The sequence below is a fragment of the Sminthopsis crassicaudata genome, chromosome X (genome assembly GCF_048593235.1).
Source record: "Sminthopsis crassicaudata isolate SCR6 chromosome X, ASM4859323v1, whole genome shotgun sequence".
NCBI classification, from domain to species: domain Eukaryota; kingdom Metazoa; phylum Chordata; class Mammalia; order Dasyuromorphia; family Dasyuridae; genus Sminthopsis; species Sminthopsis crassicaudata.
The window spans coordinates 3,150,990-3,166,249 of record NC_133623.1 but is presented as its reverse complement, the minus strand read 5'-3'; the positions used below and the strand labels follow the sequence as shown (position 1 = coordinate 3,166,249).

At 48.2% G+C, this 15,260-nt stretch overlaps 1 protein-coding gene across 8 annotated transcripts in view; it reads right to left on the bottom strand.

Moving 5' to 3' along the window:
• Positions 1-15,260, bottom strand: part of DLG3 (discs large MAGUK scaffold protein 3) — a 75,465-nt gene that overhangs the window by 50,609 nt on the left and 9,596 nt on the right. For 7 of the 8 annotated variants that reach the window (XM_074277521.1, XM_074277522.1, XM_074277519.1 and 4 more), the window contains 2 exons: positions 14,897-15,053; positions 14,595-14,697 (listed from right to left, as the gene is read on the bottom strand). In XM_074277521.1, the coding sequence (XP_074133622.1) occupies positions 14,595-14,697; positions 14,897-15,053 (260 nt within the window). Of the gene's footprint in view, positions 1-14,021; positions 14,152-14,594; positions 14,698-14,896; positions 15,054-15,260 lie in introns of those variants that run through there. The other variant, XM_074277525.1, reaches the window with a different exon arrangement.

The following is a 15,260-nucleotide window of genomic DNA, read 5'->3' as shown; positions in this document are numbered from 1 at the left end:
TTCCATCTTTAAATAGCAATGGCTTCTCTCTGGATGGAAGTAATAGGTTCTTCCTTTCTAGAGTCACAAAAAGCTAGGCCTGGAAAGGATGTCCAAGGTCAGCAAAGTCCAACCCTCTCACTTTATAGAGAAGAAAATGGAGGCCAAGAGAGGGAAAGGGCTTTACCAAAGATCTCCCCACCAGTCAGGGAGAATGCAGACCAGCTCTACTGTAGCATGCTATCTACTGGGTTTCAGGAATTCTTTTTTTTTTTTTTAAATACATACATACACACACGTCTTTCCTATCCCTGTTGACTCTTTCATTAAATTCTGCTCCATAACTTGACTTGCTATTACTTAACCTCCCTCCACCCCAGGATCCCTCCCTTATCTTCTTTCCTCACCCTTTGCTTCCCCCATCTGTCCATCCCACCTCCCTTATTTCTTTATAGATTTTGGAGGGTGCTATACACTTCATGGTGTATGTAGTGTTGCCTACTGAACCCATTCTGATGGGAATGTAATTCTTTCTAAACAGAAAAAAATCACTTGAGAAGAGAAAATAGAACTACTCCTTATTACTTTTCAGACTGTGAACAAATAGGAACAAAATAAAGACTGAATTATCTGTATAATTCAATATTTTAAAATTTCTCATGCTACCTTCATTAGAAGTTTATGTAATTTCTGCTTTTAAAATATCACATTTGATTAAAATGAAAATCAGAAATTCTTCCATTTGGCTTCAAATAAGCACATTTGTTGCTGAATCTCCAAACTCCCCAAAAGAGAAGTTGAATAAATTTCTGTGTCTGTGGGTTCATGCTAAGTGCTCATCTCTGGAATTCACTTGCTGACCTGGAAAATTCACCTCTCACTGCTTCCTCACAAGTATCTGCTTCAATTAGCTTTGGTGTATAAAAGAACCAAGCTCTCGGGCTGTTTGCTGGTACAACTAAGAAATGATTTTTTTAAAAAGCAGCCTAAATCACTGCCTACAAACATAGCAGTCACCAGATAGTACTTGCCCCCAAATCAAGCCCTGCAACTGAAGTGTGGCAAACACCCACTAGTAGCTTACAGTCTAATGACAGACATGAGGGACTAGATCATCTCAAGGTCGGACTTTCAACCCCCTCAGCATCACCCTCCATTTTCCTCTCCTTTGCTCTAATTTGACAGAGGTCCTTTGGGACACCGCCACTCCAAGAGAACCCACAGGTGAAATGAACTACTGCAAGGGTTGAGATAGTCAAAGATGTGGCTTGGGACTCACAAGGAACAGAGGACAGGAGCAACTGCCGAGTCCAACTGGATCCAACAGCGATGGTATCAATGGCGACTATTTTAACATCTCATTATACACTCTACCATCGGAGTTGCGCAAGAAAAAAAATAACCTAATTTGGGGAATCAAAAACTCAAGAATCTTAAGGGAATATAATGAATGAAAAAAGGTAGTAAGGGAGGGGACCCAGCAATAACAGATCTCAGACTCTCTTAAGCAGTAAGCATCAAAACTCTTTGCTAGGGATTTTAAAATAGGTAAATCCGTGGAACAGATCAGGTAAACAACCTACAGAAGCAAATCAACATAGCAGCGTAGGGTCCGATGAAGCTTCTGGGGTAAGGCTTCATTATTCAACAAAAACTTCTGGGAAAGCTAGGAAGCAGTTTGACAGGAAGCAGTTTTATACCCATTTCTCACCCCATATACCAAGAAAAGCTATAAATGGGAACATGACTTAAGATATAAAGGGACACAGGAAACGAATTAGAAGGAATTCACCATCAAGGAACTGGTAGAGATAATCACAGAAGAGAAAATGGACAATTTTGAATACATAAAATTAAAAACCTTTTTTTTTAAATAACCAAAGTCAATTTAGTTGTAATCAGAAGAGAAACAGTGAACTGGGGCGGAGTGGAGGGGGGGGGGGAGAAATCTTTATAGGAAGTTAGTTTCTCTGATCAAAGTTTAACATCCAAAATATGTAAGGAACTGGTTTAAATATGAGAACAAGAGCTGTTTTCTAATTGATAGTCAAATGATATGAAAGTACTTGAAGTTATCAATAGCCATAAGAAAAAAAATTCTCCAAACCCTAAAAATGAGAGAAACAAAGATTAAAATCACTATGAAATTCAATTTCGCACCCATATTGCAAAGATGACAAAAAAGGAAAATTACAATTGTTGGAAGAGTCGTGGGAAGAGGCTGAGAAAAGCAAGTAGGAATTCTCACCATAAAGTCCCCAAACTGGACACATCTTTTGACCCAGGAAGACCTTTACTAAGCACAGACATTAAAGAGAAGACCTTGGTGTGAGTTTGTGCACATACTGTTCTAGCTGCTGTAGCAATGGCTGATCAAGTACAGAATGAGCATTTATGTTGCCAGAGGCCTGATGTGCTATACATCTCCTGAGAGATGATTTCAAGGTGAACAACAAGATATACTTTTTGAACTGACTTGAATATTCCCTTTTCATCATAATATAGTGAAATTCAACTAACTTTTTCTAAATCTTTTTGAAGTTCAATTCAACTCATTTTAACAAACAACTTCTACGTTATAGTGCTACAGTTAAGAAGATAAAAATCAAAAGTCCCTGCCCTCAAGAAGTTTATATTTTACCACAAAGATTCTTAACTAAGAGTCCAAGGAACTTAAAAAAAAAATCTGATCCTGGTAGATGAATCACATGAGTTTCCTTTGTGTATTTTTATTTAATATCGTTAGCAAAATAGCCACAAATAAGATGAAGCCCAGTACTGGCAAAACAAAAACATCCATTTCTGGACATGGGGAGGGGGGGTGTTCCTTGACCATTCCTATTTGTTTATGAAGATTTTTTTTTTCCTTTTTGTTTTCTCTGGGGCAAGGAAGAGTGTAGGGGAATGGAAAAAGTTGAGAGGAAGGGAGGGGTTTAGCAATAATATTATCCCCAAAAAAGGAAGAAAACAAAGAAGCATTTTTAAAATGCATAGAAGGAGCAGAAAAAAGTTCAGAAGGAAAGAGATGAACAGAACGGCTTTGAGAGCAACAGATAGAATTTATTACATAATTAAAAAGAAAAGCAAGCTCTACGATAAAGATTTGTAGTTTCTTCTGCAATCCTCATCATCTGATTTATTTTGGATATGGAAATGCTCACGCTATTTGCTTTTTCATTAAGTTGCAAAATATCTGAAAGCATAGGATGGAAAAAACAAACCAAGCAAGCCCCGCCAGTTTCTCAGCCTTGTGTTGGGGGAATCCAGCTGGCCATTTGTCATCTCTACATCTCACACAGGCTCAGCAAGGCCAGGCAGTATGGCCCAGTGGCTAGGTCAAGGAGCCTTGAATTCGAATCCCTCCTCAAACATGTCATTTAAATTCTGTGTGCCTTGGGGATGGTGTGGCAGGAAGAGCAGTTCCCTGTTTTCTGGGACCATTTTGAGCACCATATGAGCAAGTATGGAAACCACAGCAACAAGGACTCAGATTATCATCATACCCCCAAATGAATGGGAGCCTCTAGAAGGCAGGGGTTGGCGGAGGCTCTTTTTTTTTGACATCCTCAGCACTTAGCTAAAAAATATCTGCTGAATGACTTGTCCAGGGTCACCCAATTTTGAAATGTTATAAGCCTGACTTGAACCCCCAAGGATGCCTAACTTCAAGCACAGCACTCTATCTACCATCCCATGCCTTTTTTTTTTTTTTTTTTTGGCTGAGGCAATTGGGGTTATGTGACTTGCTAGCCAGTGTTAAGTGTCTGAGATCACATTTGAACTCAGGTCCTCCTGACTTCGGGGCTGGTGCTCTATCCACTGTGCTACCTAGCTGCCCCTTATCCCATGCTTCTTGAAGGAATTCAAAAGAGGGCAGGAGATTCAAGAAGTCTGGCCTAACAGTCCCTGTGGAGGCAGTGGGATGTGGTGGGCATGTCTTGCCTGCATCCTGGCCTCTGTTTACTCCTTCCTCTCTGCGTAGTGAAAGTCTCAGAGCAGATGAGTTTTAAGATCCCTGTGCCAGCTCTAGCATCGATTCGGAATGCCAAAATTAGCCAAACTTTTGTGCTGCTGGACGCCCATGCCCCTTTTCACCATTACAACAGAAGCCCCCTAAGCCCCCTAGACATCACTTTCAGACAAAGGTCCCTTGCTCCAGGGCATGAAAAAGGAACAGAAATGCCCATTCTGTCAGCTTTCCAGCTCATGGGGTCCCCTGGTTCAGAACAGCTTGTCCTACTTAACAGGCTGCACTGGCTTCACAGCAAGGTGGCCCGACTTCTGTTAATGTATTTCGATGTTTTAGTGCACGTCAAATAGAACCTCCGCACTCAAGTGTCCTCAGGACTCACTTCAGCAGGGTTGGGACCATCGCAGTTCCCGCAATCTCCATTAGGCTGAAAGTGTGGACCACTTTAGACCCCACTTCTGGAAAAGGGCCCTCAAGAGTGTGACTGCAGGGACCCAGAGAGAGCGCTCTCTGGGCCCAGATGGAAATCATCACAGGAACACTTGGAAAATTCCTCTCTAGCCCAAGAACACAGCTCTATTTTTTCTATGACACTGACTACTAGGGGACCCTCTGGGGCTAATTTCAGAGACTACCAGCTAAGCTCCTAGATTCAGCCTAGTCTTTAACTTCTGACCTCCTTAACTTGGGTAATATGAGTCAAAACTTCGAAAAAGTTGGCCCTGCTCAAGTGCTCAGGATCTGTTCAAAACGGATTTCTGAGCTGACCCCAAAGAAACTTGGTGGGCCACAAAGAGTCTTAGCTTTGGAAGGGATGTGGATGCAGGCAGGAAGGTGGCGGGCAAGGAAGCTCTTCAGGCAACGTAGCTCTGAGCATCACGCAAAGATCGAGCAGAAAGCAAGGGCTTCCTAGCTTGCCCCAAGTTCATGAAATAGCCGTGGGCACCCCCAAACTCCCAACCCTAGCCCCCTGTCTGTCAGAGTGGGATTTAAGACCAAAGTTTAATCTCAGGCCACTCTAAATCCTGGCAGTCAAAAGCCTTTTGAGGGAGCAGAGCTCCAAGTGGCAAGGGTCCTCCCTGCCTCGACAAGCACAGGGAGGGTGGGGCCTGCTGTGGAGAAGGTTCTAGAGAGGCAAAAACAAACAGTGGCCCTTGCCCTCCTGATTCAATATGTGCACAGAGTCAAGACAGACTCGGGTCAAGGCCAGTGATTTCATCAGTATAGAAAGTCCCAGAGAGGAAATTCCTTCCCCCAATTCAGATGAGCAACTTTCTCGGAGGGGCCAAATGACCAGCCTGGGGCCAGACAGCCAGTCTGAGGCCGGGAACCCAGTTTTCTGCTGGCTAGTCCTTTAGCCATAGTAGGAAGCAGAAAGGACAAACATGAGAAGAATCGGGCTGTTTCCCACGTGGTACCCCTGCCAGGGCCCAGGCCCTTTAACACAGAAGGGAAGGCAGCTCGCCCTCCTCCAAATGTCCACCACTCCCTCCTGATCCCCCCGGGGACTGATATGGTCGCCTAGCTCCAGGCTTAAGCCAACTTGGCAACAAGGGCAAAATCACAAAGCTGGAAAAGATCTCGGGGATCGGCTAGTCCACTTGCCTCAGTTCAACTGGGGAAGGCGGTAGTATGCTGGGAGCTACAGGCCAGAGGTTAGAACAACAGGGTCTTCTCAAGGGAGACAGAATGTAGCCAGAAATAAGAAGTGGTTTGAGGAAGGGAAGTAGGGTAGTACACGAACAACCTGGGCTGGGGGGGAGGGAGGAAGGATACATGGACAGCTGAGGAGGTGTGTGTGGGGGGAAGGACACAGGGAGGGCTCTACTAAGGAAGAGGCCCTGGAGCTGAAGAGCTAAGGGCAGCAGGCACAAAAGACCTGGCTGCAGGATGCAGTATGGGAAGGAAGGCTGGGAAGGCAAGAGGGGACAATGGGAGGTCTCCACCTCAGAGCACAGCAAACAGTGCAACTTTCTTCAGGAAATGTTCTTTGAGAGTGGAGGTGTCTGGGTGTCTGCAGAGAAGCATCTCTGGTAGTAAAACAAATTTATCCGACTTTTTTTTAGAGACTTGTGAGTCAGACCACGGAGTGTCTTAAATGCCAGGCAATAGGGAGCTACCAAAGGTTCTTTTTCTTCTTTTTTAGGAGGTGGGTAAAATTTGGTCTGACTCGTGTCTAGCAAAGTTACTGTGACACTATATGGTGGCTGAACAGCAGAGGGAAGAGATGGAAGGCAGGAAAGGTTAAGGGGCGAGGAGGACCTGAACTAGACTAGCTGAAATAGGAGTGCACAGAAGGGGCTGCAGGGAAAAGATGGTGTGGTGACGTAGGCCACGAGGTCTGGATCACCAGAATGAGGCAGAAGGAGGAATCAAGATTGACCCTGAGGTCACAATGCTGGACTAAGGGGATGAGGATGCCCTTAATAGAAATTAAGAAAGGAAGCCAGGGGAGGGTCAAGATTCAGAGGCTGAATGACTTGGTTATGGCACAGAGCTAATTGGGGCAGTGAGGACTCCGGTCCAGTTCTGGGCTTTCCCACAGCTGCCTCCAAGTCTTGACTGAGGAAAGCCAAACCAGATAAACAGCCACCCCTGCGCTTTCACAGGCAGGTGACTAAGAGCCACCTAAAACACCCAGGATGCCGTACTGCAAATGTCAGAAATGCACACCACAAATGAGAGAACCACGCAAGCCAGATTGGTATACTCTGAAGCCAAGCCCACATATCCCCAGCATCCTCAGAGTGCCCAGGACCTTGGGCAGGCCTGGTGACCCCCTGCTGGGCTCTAAGAGCCACCTAAAACACCCAGGATGCCGTACTGCAAATGTCAGAAATGCACACCACAAATGAGAGAACCACGCAAGCCAGACTGGTATACTCTGAAGCCAAGCCCACATATCCCCAGCATCCTCAGGGTGCCCAGGACCTTGGGCAGGCCCGGTGACCCCCTGCTGGGCTCCATGCCACACTTCTCCACGACCTTCTCCTCTCTCTTCTTCCTTTCTCCCCCTCTCCATTCTTTTTGCACCTCTCTCCCTTCACTCCTCTCTCTCTCCCTTTTCTATTTTCTGCGTGTATGTGTGTGTCTCTGTCTCTCTCCCCCTTCCCTCCTTCCTTCCTTTTCTGTGTCTCCCTACTCTCTCCCTCCCTTTCTTTTTTCCCCCTTCTTCCCCATCCCATAACAGCCTCCCTCCCTCCTTGCTGGTACTAGTTGGTATCAGACTATAAGTACTTTCAGGTCAAAGAGCAGGCTTCCCTTTACAACTTCTTCCTTTACAACTCCCACCAGAACTCAGGCAGAGACTGGGCCCAATAAAAGAGGCAGAACTCATTCTTGCGCCACTGGATCTGGCAAACAGCTTCTTGTACTGGCATCTTGCTCCAGATCCCTTGGGCCAAGGCAGAAAAGCCTCACCCATCCACCCACCTCCATTAGCCCCTCTCACAAAGGCTTCCAAAGCTTCCTTTGGGCCTACATCCTCCACCTAACAGAGCACTCTAGGGGAACTTAGAGAACCCTCCTCGAAAAAAAGTTTTTAAACGATTAAAGGAACCCTAAATCAAGTAGACGGAAATGAAACGAACGATGCAATCGTTCCCCATCCAAGTTCTTACCCCCCAATATGAGTCCGTGGACCACATTTAGGAACCTCTGATCTAACCTAAAGAGAGCAAGGGTTCCTTCTCCTATCATGGGAGGAGGGAGGAAGCCAGTGCTTTTAAGTAAATAGCAGCCCAAAGCCCTAACTCTTCAGGCCCTCTCCACCCAGCTGGACTTTACATCCCAGTTCAGAGTGCTAGTCGTAAAGGATTGCTTCCTGGTTTACTGAAGTGGCCAATTTAGGACTCGCCTTGCAATTCTGAGCCACAAACTTTCTAGAAAATCTCCATAGTTATAAAAAACCCAAACTGAGGGAAGAACAAGGCCAAAAGCAAGTGAGAACCGAGGTATCCCTAAGAGGAAGGCCGTTCCCTCTCGGATGACAGCCTCTCCCCATTCAGAAAAAAAATTCCACTGCAACAGAAAGAGGAGAGGCCACAGTCTGGGGAAGCCGGGCTGTGCTGCCCCTTTGCTGCCTGAGCAGTGGCCACAGGCACCACAGAGCTTGGCACTGCCTTTGTTCTTAAACCTGACTTACCTGCCAGGAACAGGAAGTCAGGCAATTGTTCCCCACTTTCTTTTTTGGACTCTTTCCCATTTTCTGTTGTTTAGGGCTTGGGTTTTGGGTTTTGGGGTTTTTTTTGTTTTTGTTTTTTGTTTTGTTTTGGTTTTTTTACACTTTCACATATATGGAGTATGTATGACATTATCTATGTGGTGTTTCTATGGTCCAACCCTTACTCTAAAATGTCAGCTCTGGAAGAAAGTGTCCAGCTCAGGGATGTGTCCTTGAATCTAAATCCCTGGGGAGCAGATGATCCAGCTCCCTCAAATAGCTGCCTGGTCTTGAGCAAGTTCCCTTCCCTCCCAGCCTGCTTCCTCAACTAGAAAAGGAGGAGAGAAAGAAGAGAAGAAAAGAAAAGAGAAGAAAAGATAAGAGAAGACAAGAGGAGAGAAGAAAAGACAAGAGAAGACAAGAGAAAAAAGGAGAGGAGAGGAGAGCAGAAAAGAAAAGAAAAAATGAGAAGAAAAGACAAGACAAGAGAAGAGAAGATGAGAAGAAAAGACAAGAGAAGAAAAGACAAGAGGAGAGAAGAGAAGAAAAGACAAGAGAAGAGAAGACGAGAAGAAAAGACAAGAGAAGAGAAGATGAGAAGACAAGAGAAGACGAGAAGAGAAGACAAGAGAAGACAAGAAGAAAAGACAAGAGGAGAGAAGAGAAGAAAAGACAAGAGAAAAGAAGAAAAGACAAGAGAAGAGAAGAAAAGACAAGAGAAGAAAAGACGAGAAGACAAGAGAAGAAAGGACAAGAGGAGAGAAGAGAAGAAAAGAGGAGAGAAGAGAAGAAAAGACAAGAGAAGAGAAGAAAAGAGGAGAGAAGAGAAGAAAAGACAAGAGAAGAAAAGACGAGAAGACAAGAGAAGAAAGGACAAGAGGAGAGAAGAGAAGAAAAGACAAGAGGAGAGAAGAGAAGACAAGAGAAGACGAGAAGAGAAGACAAGAGAAGACGAGAAGAAAAGACAAGAGGAGAGAAGAGAAAAGACAAGAGAAGAGAAGAAAAGACAAGAGAAGAAAAGACAAGAAAAGAAAAGATGAGAAGACAAGAGAAGAAAAGACAAGAGGAGAGAAGAGAAGACAAGAGAAGACGAGAAGAAAAGACAAGAGAGAAGAGAAGAGAAGGCAAGAGGAGAGAAGAGAAGACAAGAGAAGATGAGAAGAAAAGACAAGAGAGAAGAGAAGGCAAGAGGAGAGAAGAGAAGACAAGAGAAGATGAGAAGAAAAGACAAGAGAGAAGAGAAGACAAGAGGAGAGAAGAGAAAAAACAAGAGAAGAGAAGAAAAGACAAGAGAAGAAAAGACAAGAAAAGAAAAGATGAGAAGACAAGAGAAGAAAAGACAAGAGGAGAGAAGAGAAGACAAGAGAAGACGAGAAGAAAAGACAAGAGAGAAGAGAAGAGAAGGCAAGAGGAGAGAAGAGAAGACAAGAGAAGATGAGAAGAAAAGACAAGAGAGAAGAGAAGGCAAGAGGAGAGAAGAGAAGATGAGAAGAAAAGACAAGAGAGAAGAGAAGACAAGAGGAGAGAAGAGAAAAAACAAGAGAAGAGAAGAAAAGACAAGAGAAGAAAAGACAAGAAAAGAAAAGATGAGAAGACAAGAGAAGAAAAGACAAGAGGAGAGAAGAGAAGACAAGAGAAGACGAGAAGAAAAGACAAGAGAGAAGAGAAGGCAAGAGGAGAGAAGAGAAGACAAGAGAAGATGAGAAGAAAAGACAAGAGAGAAGAGAAGGCAAGAGGAGAGAAGAGAAGACAAGAGAAGATGAGAAGAAAAGACAAGAGAGAAGAGAAGACAAGAGAAGAGAAGAAAAGGCAAGAGGAGAGAAGAAAAGACAAGAGAAGAGAAGAAAAGGCAAGGAAGAGAAGAGAAGACAAGAGAAGAGAAGAAAAGACAAGAGAGAAGAGAAGAAAAGACAAGAGAAGAGAAGAAAAGGCAAGAGGGGAGAAGAAAAGACAAGAGAAGAGAAGAAAAGGCAAGGGAGAGAAGAGAAGAGAAGACAAAAGAAGAGAAGAAAAGGCAAGAGAGAAGAGAAGACAAGAGGAGAGAAGAAAAGGCAAGAGAGAAGAGAAGAAAAGACAAGAGAAGAGAAGAAAAGACAAGAGAAGAAAAGACAAGAAAAGAAAAGATGAGAAGACAAGAGAAGAAAAGACAAGAGGAGAGAAGAGAAGACAAGAGAAGACGAGAAGAAAAGACAAGAGAGAAGAGAAGGCAAGAGGAGAGAAGAGAAGACAAGAGAAGATGAGAAGAAAAGACAAGAGAGAAGAGAAGACAAGAGAAGAGAAGAAAAGGCAAGAGGAGAGAAGAAAAGACAAGAGAAGAGAAGAAAAGGCAAGGGAAGAGAAGAGAAGACAAGAGAAGAGAAGACGAGAAGACGAGAAAAGACAAGAGGGGAGAAGAAAAGGCAAGAGGAGAGAAGAAAAGACAAGAGAAGAGAAGAAAAGGCAAGGGGAGAGAAGAGAAGAGAAGACAAAAGAAGAGAAGAAAAGGCAAGAGAGAAGAGAAGACAAGAGGAGAGAAGAAAAGGCAAGAGAGAAGAGAAGAAAAGACAAGAGGAGAGAAGAAAAGGCAAGAGGAGAGAAGAAAAGACAAGAGAAGAGAAGAAAAGGCAAGAGGAGAGAAGAAAAGACAAGAGAAGAGAAGAAAAGGCAAGAGAAGAGAAGAGAAGGCAAGAGGAGAGAAGACAAGAGAAGAGAAGACAAGAGGAGAGAAGACGAGAAAAGACAGGAGAGAAGAGAAGAAAAGACAAGAGGAGAGAAGACAAGAGAAGATGAGAAGAAAAGACAAGAGAGAAGAGAAGAAAAGACAAGAGAAGAGAAGAAAAGGCAAGAGGAGAGAAGAAAAGACAAGAGAAGAGAAGGCAAGAGAAGAGAAGAGAAGGCAAGAGGAGAGAAGAGAAAACAAGAGAAGACAAGAGGAGAGAAGACGAGAAGACGAGAAAAGACAAGAGGAGAGAAGAGAAGAAAAGACAAGAGGAGAGAAGAGAAGACAAGAGAAGATGAGAAGAAAAGACAAGAGAGAAGAGAAGAAAAGACAAGAGAAGAGAAGAAAAGGCAAGGGGAGAGAAGAGAAGACAAGAGAAGAGAAGAAAAGGCAAGAGGAGAGAAGAAAAGACAAGAGAAGAGAAGAAAAAACAAGAGGAGAGAAGAGAAGAAAAGACAAGAGGAGAGAAGAAAAGACAAGAGAGGAGAGGAGAGAAGATAGAAAAGAGGAGCATACACTGAGAAGAACAGTGAAGCCCCCATGTTTTAGCTGTAATGTTCTATGACCTTTCTGGAGCTCCCCTCCCCAGGCCTTGGCTTCGTGGTCTGCAAATTGGCCCTAAGAACTCCAGAAGTCTGCCATTACAAATCTGGAACCCTGAGGATATGGGGAAGCAGGAACTAGGCAAGTCCCCCTCAGGGCCTCAGTTTCCTCATCTACATTTCTAAAATTCTTTGCTGCCACCTAAGAAACAGTCTCAGGGGGCCAAGGAGACAAGATGGCTGGCTGTTCTGCCAAGAGATCTGATTTGTATTAATATCCTTAGCAAACACCCACAATAATTGGTCTTTACAACTTCTGTGAAAAGGTTAACAAAAATCCTTGATTAAAAAAATAAATTAGCATCCAGGAAAAAGCAGGGTGAGAGGGGGGAGTCAGTCCTTTGGGACTATATTCTAAGGACTGGCTAAAGAGGATTTTTTTTTCATATTGGGGCCCCAGGGGAGGCATCAAACAAAAGGGAAAAAAAAAAATCATTTTTTGGCAGCTGCCCTAAAGAAAAGGAGATGAACTAAAGCCTCGGGGGAAAGAAGTCGGATGGAGCAAATGAGAACATGACCTATGGGAAGCCAGCACCTCAAAAGCCAAGAGAACCTCAGAAATCCTCAGCAAGTGGCGAAGCCTGCAATCTGGACACCTGGGTCCACTTTGCTGGGGACCTGTGTGCCAGGATTCCATTGCAGAAGGAGGGAGCTGGGAACACCACAGTCACGTGTCACCTGCAGGAACGGCTTACCATTGTGTGGGGGGGAGACTGGGGACCCATGACCAAATAAAACACTAGAGGGGACAATGCCCATGGAGCGGGACGAAAAGAGCAAGGGCAAGGAGCACTGGGAAGCCTAAATCACAAGCCAAAGGGGGGGGATGGACTTCAAGGAGTAGGTGACGCTAGAGCCCAGGTTTAGTGGGGCTAAAGGAGGGGACAGCCTGCAGGGAAAAGGCCCCCCAAGACCTACACAGGGAACAGAGAAATCCAATTTAGCTGGAGCATGAGGCACTTGGAGGAAGAGTAAGCTCACACATAGAGAGCAGAGGCAGCTGGGGCTTCAGAGGTCACGGAGCAGAAAGCCCTCCCGTTAAGGTAGGGAAGGGCCTCAGCCAAGGTCACCCAGCCAGGAAGTGTGGAGATGCCAGACCACCTGAGAAGGCTGGCCTGACCCTGGCGGGCAGCTGTACATTAAGAAGAGCCATTTGGCCTCCGTGTGTAGCCTAGACCAGCCCAGAGAACTGCACTGCCCCAGAGCCATGGCCCGAGGTGCTTCCTAGGTGTGGCTTCCTCATGCCATCCCCTGCTGGCCAATGTTTGTAGAGGCAGACTTGGATTGTTCCTGGCTGGTTTTTCTCTTGAGAGGCCCTGCTCTTTGCTACTTTTTCTGACATGTTGGTTCTGTCTCTCAACTCCCTGCCTCCGAAATCCCCTTCCCGTGCCATGGGGGAACTGGGAGTTGATGGTCTTCAGGCTGGCCTATTTAACCAAGCTGGGTCACCTTCCTCCCCAGAGGCTCAGCCTCTACCTCTGTGAGGGACCCACTCATTGAGCGCTTACTCTGCACCCCAACCACTTCACGGGAAGGGCAAGGAAGGCCTAAGCAGAACTAGACCAATTTGAGGAAGACTCAGCATTATTTACCACAGGGGAGGCCAAAGGGACTCTAGGGCTTCAAAAGCACAAAACAGTGCCCACCAGCAGAGGCCTAGAGTGCCCGCTTGTCCCTAGGAACCCGCCGTGGGAGAGCACATTTGGAACTAGCTGCTTTTCCTGAACCTAAAGACCGTTTGGGTGTCAGCTGCCCAGGTTGTGAAAGGTGCCCCAAGGATAGACTTAATAGCCACCTGTCAGCCTCCACAGCAAAAGGCAAAGAGAAAGCTTTCCCTCGGGCCAGGCGCTTCCCGCCCCCCCCCCCCTGCGGTGGGGCCGCCCAACACCGAGAGACACAACGCCCCAGCTCCCAGGCCGGTGTCCCTCCATTAGGCAAGGCGGGCTAAGGGCAGCAGGCACGCTGGGAAGGGCCACCCTCCTTTTTGGCCTTCCAGGTGCCTCCCGACTGGGAGTCACCGGGAGGGAGCCAAGCCTTCTTCCAACAAGCAACTTAAGAGCCCGGGGAGCCTCCTCCCGCCGCACCTCCAGGACAAGCCCGGGGGCTGGGGAACCTCCGGGCCCTTCCCCCCCTCCCAAGCTCTATTCGGGAGGGACGGAGTTTTACTAAGCAGGCCCGAGACAAAACGAAGCGGCTTCCGAAGGCAAAGCTGCCCGGACAAGTGGTGGGGGGCGGCCAAGACAGCGCCACAGCTACGCGCCCCCGTTTACCCAAAGCATCAGGCTGGGGAAGCTAGGTCCGGGCACGAGCCGGCATGGGGGAGGGGGGCGGAGGACTTGGGGGAAGGCAGGCTGATGACCTGGGAACTGCCACACGCCAGAACTGGAGGGTGCCGAGCAGCACACCATGCCCCATTCCTCCCAGGTCCTTCTACCCCTCCGGGTGCCCTCCATCTTTTCTTCTCCCTCCCGCGGGGCCCGGGCTTAAGAGAGATCCCGGCGCCAGCCGGGGATAGGCGCCCGGGGCCCTGCAGCTTCAGAAGCCGCTGGTGGGACGCGCTGTGGGGAAACTGAGGTCTCGATTTCTCGGCCCACCCCACCCCTAGCTCACCTGTGCGGGCCCCGGGGACTCGAGCTGGGGAAGCGCCCGTCACTGTAGGTAGCCCTCCGTCCGTCCGTCCCGCGCGGGAGGCCGGGGACACAAAGCGGGGAGCGCGGGAGGGGGAGCCGCGGGAGGAGGAGCCGGCGGCGGCAGCGCGAGAAGGCGGGGCTGGGGCCGCTCCGCCCCGCCCGCCATGGGTCAGGAGGCGGGACTCCGCTCCGGGCCGCCCCGCCCCCGCCAATCAGCGCCCGCGGGCCCACCCCTCCCCCGCCCCGAGGTGAGCCTCGGGGGCACCTGGGCCACGGGCGGCCCTTGCCTCATTTGCATAAGGAGCCCCGCCCCGGGCGAGCACAAAGAGAGCGCGAGAGGCCCGAACGTTGAAGTATGCTCAAAGGCCACTTCCAAGGGAAGGGCGTGGTCTGCCCTCCTCCCCTCCCCCCCCCCCCCCCCCCCCGTTGGCCCCCGCGGCCAGGAGGCGCTTGCTCTCTCCCCTGGCGCCTCGCCTCCCTGCTTTCCCCTCGAGCCCCCCTGTGGCAGTGGCCGCCCAAATGCCACGGGAAGGGGGCGGCCTTGGTCTCCTACCTTCCGGTCTGTACTGGGCCACGATGGTGACCGACTGGCCGGCCCGCTTCAGAGCCGCGGCCGCCTGCTCGTGGGTGGCGTTCCTCAGGTTCACCCCATTCACCTGCTCGGAAAGAGCAGCCATGAGCCCATCCTCGCCGCGGCCCCGAGGTCAGGGAACAGGAGGACCGCACGGTCCACCTGCGCTCCCCCACCTAGGGTGCAGAAGCCCCGGGGCGCCCCCACGCCCCTCCCCCTTTGCAGTAAAAGATTGGCCTGCACCCCCATCGCACAAGCAGCCCATCCTTCCCCTGCCCACTCACGGAGAGAATGCGGTCTCCTCGGCGCAGCTCCCCACTCAGGTCCGCCGGGCCTCCAGCCAGGATGAAGGACACAAAAATGCCCTCTCCGTCTTCTCCACCTACAATGTTGAAGCCCAAGCCTGTGGAGCCTTTGTGCAAAACGATCTTCCGGGGCTCCCTGGTGGGAAGGAACACAGGAATCAGCCTCAAGCGGCCCCGGAACTAAGGGGGGGGGCTTCAGGCAGGCAGGTTCCCTCAGAAACCTATTCTGCATTCCCCCAAACGCTGCCAGAGGCTAAAGGGGTCTTTTAGAAGGGCCACTCCATTGGGATCCTCTTCCCCGAAAGCCCCTGTCGCCAGATCCCCCCACAGAGGAATGCCCAGG